At 50.8% G+C, this 6,460-nt stretch overlaps 1 protein-coding gene across 1 annotated transcript in view; it reads right to left on the bottom strand.

Moving 5' to 3' along the window:
• Positions 1-135: 135 nt before the first annotated feature.
• Positions 136-6,460, bottom strand: part of Zan (zonadhesin) — an 88,261-nt gene continuing 81,936 nt past the window's right edge. The window contains 4 exon segments of the mRNA XM_050131142.1: positions 136-4,299; positions 4,382-4,425; positions 4,519-4,618; positions 6,179-6,319. Of these exon segments, the coding sequence (XP_049987099.1) occupies positions 4,262-4,299; positions 4,382-4,425; positions 4,519-4,618; positions 6,179-6,319 (323 nt within the window). The 3' untranslated portion in view covers positions 136-4,261.

The raw sequence follows: 6,460 nt of genomic DNA, 5'->3' as shown, positions 1-6,460 counted from the left end.
TACTGAGTGAGGGTGACTGGGAGCTGGGATAGGCTAGGTCTCTGAGAATAGGGGACCCCTTGGGTCTGGATTTGGAGGGTCAGGTGAGGGAAGGGCCTGAGTGTTGGTTCCCAGCCCCAGGGTGTTATGTTTGGGTTGGTGGGAGGTGAGTCACTGGCAGCTGGTGCTAACTGCTCCAGCTGCCCCTGCCAAGAGCCTCAGGCACCTCCGGGGTGGGGCTGCCATCTCCTGCCCCTCCTCTGTCTCCTTTGCCTTGGCAGGGGCTGTATGAGGGAAGCCCCAGCCTATAGCCCACAGTCCTCCACAGCTGCGGATGGTTTAGTGGTCATGGGAGAGCTGGCCTGGGCTGTGGGGGAAGGGAAAGATGGGGAGTGGCTGAAAGGGGGGCCCTCACACGTGTGCACAGACGCCAGGGAGCTCTCGGGACAATTCCCCCATTCAGGATGCTGCCCAGGCAGGTTTTCCTGGCCTCCTGGGAAGAGGAGGGGGAGCTGCTCCCTCCCAGACAAGAGGAGGAGAGCCACCCCCCATCGCAGCTTCCACACTCCCCTTGTAGTGTCTGCTGCCTCTTCTGCCTTCCCTTTGGGACACCTGTGAGGGCAGGCCGAACCCTGGCTCGCCTGATGGAGCTTGAAACCTTTCCCACAGCTGCTCTCTGCAGTGGAGGGAGGCAGAGCCTCATAGCACAGGAACCCCAGGCAGTGTTCCTGTCTATGATTTCCCATGCTGTGAGCCTTTGTGAAGCCCCCAACGTGTGTGTGTGTGTGTGTGTGTGTGTGCGTGTGTGTGTGTGTGTGTATTCAGCTCTGTTGGGGGGTTATGTCCATGTGGATGTATGTGTCCACAGAGGCCAGAAAGAGTATGCTAGATCTCCTGGAGCTGGAGTTCTAGGCTGTTGAGACCCGGGTGTTGGGAACTTAAAATTCTGGTTCTCTGTAAGAGCAGCAAGGGCTCTTCACCACCACTGAGCCCATCTCGCTAGTTTCTTGGCTGTTTGTGTGAAATAGAGACAAACAGACGGGGTCTCTTCACTGACCTGGGGCAGTATACTAGCCAAGTGGGCTAGGCTGGGTGGCCAGCAAGTCTAGGAATTCAGTTTCTTCCGTCCGCAGTTCTAGAATGCTAAGCCCACACTGCCACCCCTGTTGCTTGGCCCCCTCCTCCACTGCAGACAGACTCCTGATTCTAGTGTTCGCCTACTGACTAAACTAGCCCCCCCACACACACACATATTTTGTGACTAGGGCTTGCTATATAGTCCAGGCCAGCCTGAACTCACTATCCTCCTGCCTCAGCCTCTGGAGTGCAGAGATAGGCACGAAATCACACTAAGTTCTTTGTCTCCTCTCTTCCTGGCGGGTGGGAGGGGCTCAATACTACAAGGAAGGGGAGTCTCTGGGGCACCAGCCCAGCCGACTGCCCCACATCCACCCTGGGGAAGAATGAGGATGAAGGCCAAAGGAGCGGAGCTGCAAAGATGGTGGCCAGGTGGAGAAACTGGGCTCAAGGCAGGAGGCTGCTCTGCAGAGGTGCACTGTGCCTTCCCAGGTAAGGGGAAGGAAAACACGGCCGTGCAGGGCCCTCCATGCCCAGCCCTTTCGATACTTGGATTGGGTTTGGCTGGCTTCAGGAAAGGTCCCCGAAGGTCTAGTTGTCACACAGATGGATTAATCATATCTCCCAGGGCATGTGTCAACCTGCTAAATCCCAGTGTCTTGAGGTCCTAACAGTCCGATCCACCACTAGGTTTTGCCTAAGCAAGGAGGAACCTAGAAGGAGACAGACTCTCAGGGTGTAACGTATACACCTTGGCCTTCTCTGGCTGGGCTAGGTGGTGGTCCTTTCTACTTGGGTTGTCAGAAGGGCTCCCAAAGCCTGTAACCCCACCCACAGTTTCCATGGTAACCAACTGAAGGGTAACCAACTGGAGAAAGGGAGGAATGAAGAGGGTGTGACACCCTCTGGGAGGGGGACAATTAGAAACAAAACCTGGAATAGCCTTGCTTCCCCCTAGTGGAGGAACTCAGAGGCCCAGTCCTCCACGAACCTGGGCTCTTAGACCTGTGGAGTCCCTAGACTCAGGAGCCTGAAGTAGGAAGACTCTGAGCACAATGAGTGCAAGGCCAGCTAGGGTTATAGAGGAAGTCTGAAGCCACCTTAAGCAAGGGGCATAGCAGTGACATGGCTCAGCTGGTAAAGGTGCTTGCTGCCGAGCTTGAGTTTGGTGCCTAGGTAAAGAGAACTGACCCCCTCTAGCTGTCTTCTGACCTCTACACGTATGTGTGAGCATCAGAACAAATAAAACCCACTGGGTGCTGGAGAAATGGCTCGGTGAAGTGTTTGTTGCCCATTTATCCCCATGGCCTGACGTAGCAGTCTGCACTAGAACAGCAGTGGGGAGCAGCCGGGAAGGAGAGGTGGATGGATATGTGGGAGCTGGCTGGCCAGCTAGCCTAGCCGCTGGGCAAAGACAAGGTGGAAGGGGCCCGAGGAATGACAGCAGGGCTGTCCTCTGCCCACTACGTCTTGAGTGTGCACACAGGGAAGTGTGCAGCTACTGGGCGAGAAGCGTGCTGGGGTTCAGGATGTTGGGCTGAAGAGACCGCTCCATGCCTAAGAGCACTTGCTGCTCTTCCGGAGGATCTGAGTTTGGTTCCCAGCACCCACAGCAGCTGGCTTAGAACTGCCTGTGACTCCAGTGTCCTCAGGTTCTGGCTTTATGAGCATCTGCACACATATGGCAGACATTCTCTCCTACACGCACACACACTCAACGAATAAAGCAAAGTTCTGACTCGGGGTGTTCAAAGGGAAGCTCCTGCAGGCTCAGGAAGTAAACAATTCAGGACGTCCCTCGAGCTGAGCAGACGCACTAGGCCCCTCTTGGCCCAGCCTATATCAGCAGTAAGGACTGCTGAGAACACTCGGACAAGCTGGGGATGCCCTCCAATCTGTCAGGCTGCCTGCAAGTCGTGCAGCGAGCACCGGGTCTCCAGCTGCCATGAGCCGGCGCGGCTACCTCCGCGTCATTTCTGCTGCTGTGACTGCTCATGGACACTCATTAGTTCACCACGCTGGAACTGGGCGGTGTTGCCACTTTGGTCCATTGTTGGTTCCCTGTCTGGGATAAGCAGATGTCTATTCATGTCTTTACAGGAACGGGTGTCACACAACAGCACCTGTACACACACGGACACATATGTGCACACACTCACACATGTTTTTTAAAATGGGGTCTCTGGGGTAAGGAAAATGTAGGACGAGCTCTGGTGCGGAGTGCTTGCCGAGCATTCACAGAACCCTGGGCTCCAGCGCCAGCACAAACTACCAACAGTGACATGTGCCTGTAATCTCAACAGGTGGAGGCAGGGCAAGTCCAAAGTCATCCTCAGTTATATAATAATTTGTCCTAAAACACAAACAAACAAACAAACAAAGCATGTGCATGGGAAGCCTTTTCTCCTGACTTGCAGGGCTCTCGGGCCAGTTCATCCTTCCTTCCAGGAGTTTCCGTCCCTGCCCTTCTGTCTTCCATTGCTGGTTATCAAGACTGAGTGGCCCGCTGGTCTGGCTTTCAGTGAGTGAAATTCTCCTTCCTGAGCCTTAAGCCTCTCTCCCTGTGGACCTTTGCACAGCATCCAGCCTCTAGGGACCCACACACACCTCTTTGTCTCCCACACAAACTGCCTCCACCACAATCAGGGGAAATCCACATCTAAAAGCATTAAGTATGGAGAGCTGGTACAGTGGTTAAGAGCACTGCCTGCTCTTTCAAAGGTCCTGAGTTCAATTCCCCAGCAACCACATGGTGGCTCACAACCATCTGTAATTAGATTTGTGCCTTCTTGAGGAAGAGACCAGGTCAGTCATCCTCATAAATTTAGATCATGAAACCCAATATGGACAAGTTCAATAGAACCTCCATACATGGGCTGCCCATGCGTGCTTCAGCATTGCCAGGGCATAAAATAAGTAAGTAAGTAAGTAAGTAAATAAATAAATAAATAAATAAATAAATAAATAAACAAATAAATAAATAGCGAGGTATCTCAGTGGAGAAGGCATTCACTGTGAAGTGTGGTGACCCAGGCTCAATCCCTACATCCCACAAAGTAAAAGGAGAGAACTGATTCCCACAAATTGCCAGACTTGAGAATGGCAGCCATGTGCACCCCACATATACATAACACACAGCCACACAATAACAAATGTAAAAAAAATTTAAAAAATAAATTATTTCATCTGTTTTTCTGAGGACAAGTCAGAACTTGGAGGCTCTGAAGGCAGGCTCTGGAACATCTGAGGAGAGAGCAAGGAAGCCCACATTGGAGGAGGACTCACCTCTTGGCCAAGACTTGACGCCCCCAGAGCTGGCTCTTACCTGTACCCTCCAGCCTATGTCTATTTTGTCTCAACAGTTTCTCCCTAGAGGTGGTGGGGGGACAGAGGAGGAGCACAGGTGTTGTGTGCATCAGGCCCCACCCCCACTGCCCGTTCACCCCCGGCACCAGGACTTACCTCCCCCTCCTCGCTATGGCAGTTCTCACTCTAATCAGCAAGTCGGGGACTAAGAGCACCACAATCACTCCTGGCACGATGGTCAGTAAGCTGGATAATTCTGAGGGTAGAAAGGAAATAGCAATGGGGCTGGAGTGGGCTCAGTGGGTAGAGTGCTTGCCTTACACGCTCAGAACCCCAGGGCCCATGTAAAAGTCAGATGTGGTGGCTCATGCCTGTCTTCCCAGCAATAGCAAGAGGCCCCCCTTATCCTGGCCCTAGTGGGTGAAGACAAGTGAATTCCTGGACACTGGTTCAGTTTCAGGCCAGTGAGACCGTGTGTGTGCGTGCGTGCGTGCGTGCGTGTGGAGGTCAGAGGATAACCTGCAGGATTAGTTCTCTATTGCCACCTGAATCCCAGGGATCAAATTCAGGAGGCAAATTGGAGACAGCCACGTTGACTCACTGAGCCCCTGTCTTAACTAATAGGTGGGAGACATCTCAACAGCCACACCCAGGTTGTCCTCTGGCCTCCTGTGCAGACTGTGCCTGTGCATATTCACACCCTCCCCCACGACAGGGGTAGGTGAAAGGGTGGGAGGCTGAGGGAAATGGGAGGGAGCACTGCCTTCAGGTCCGTAGCTGTCAGCCTAAGGCATCTTGGTCTCCTAAATCTCTGGATGTCTAGTTCTTTCTCCAGGAGGCTCAGGGACTTGAAGATCTGAATGCCCTCGTCCAATAGCCCTTATTATCCGCAGTCACAACTCCCTAAGACTGAATGAGGCTGTGTGTGTGTGTGTGTGTGTGTGTGTGTGTGTGTGTGTGTGTGTACAGGAGCAGATGTCTATTCGTGTGTTTATACACACATGTGCAGGCCAAAGGACACCCCCTGCTGGTATTCTTCAAGCACAGTCCTCCTTCCCCAGCACTAGGATTACAAGTGTACACCCAGGTTTTCGTGTGGTTCTGGGGATCAAAGTTGGGTCCTTGTTCTTTCAGAACAAGTAACTGTGTTACCTCCCCAGTCCCCCGCTGGCCTTGAACTCACTATTTTGCTGAAAATGACCTTGAACTTGTTCCGACCCTATACTCCCACCTCCTGCTTACTAGGATTATTAGCACACACCTGGCTGAACTTCCACCCCGCACCCATTTGCTTCACTCTGGCTATTCCTGTCCAGGACCTCTCCATCACCTTTTGACTTTCCATATATATATTTGTTATTTATTTATAAGAAATATACACATTTCCATATATAAAAATATATAGCACAATGTAATTTAAAGTATATTAATATACAATGTACCCAAAATATTTATATATAATCATAAACTATATGTAATAAGTAATTATGTATTTTAAATATTACCTATAGTATATAATACACAATATTGCCTATGCTATATTACTTATTATACTATATATAATAGCTTGTGATAGATTAATAATATTGTATAGTATACCTATCATTGTCACCACATCACACATCTGTATATATAACAGATATTATAATTGTAAAAAAATTTAATCAAAGTTAAATAAATTAAAATTAATTAATATATAAGATACATGAAAATTAAAAACAGAGTAATATATAATAGACACAATGTACATGAAAATTAAAAACAGTAATTCTGTGGCAATGGCCAGTGGGACAGAGGCCTGGGATGTGGTTGTTACCTAGCTTTTTTCTGGACGGGATATCCCGAGGTTCTGTGCAGAGTTCTCCTCCATAACCCAGGTCACAATGGCAGATGAAGGTGTCCCCTTGCTCCTGACACCGGCCATCATTGTGACAGGGGTTCTGTAGACAAGGGCTATCTGCAAGGGCAGAAAGGTGTGGGTGGATCCCAATAGGATATTCACAGTGTAGGAGACGCCTGGCTGTGGGACAGGCCCCAGGGAGAAAGCAGCAGTCACCAAAGCTGCTCTGGGGTTCAGGGAATCTGCTTAGCCTCCCGA

The sequence above is a fragment of the Alexandromys fortis genome, unplaced genomic scaffold (assembly GCF_014885135.2).
Source record: "Alexandromys fortis isolate MF-2015 unplaced genomic scaffold, M_Fortis_MF-2015_v1.1 scaffold_370, whole genome shotgun sequence".
Lineage (NCBI taxonomy): Eukaryota > Metazoa > Chordata > Mammalia > Rodentia > Cricetidae > Alexandromys > Alexandromys fortis.
Note: the sequence above shows the minus strand (reverse complement) of the source record. Positions and strands in the feature narration are given on the sequence as shown.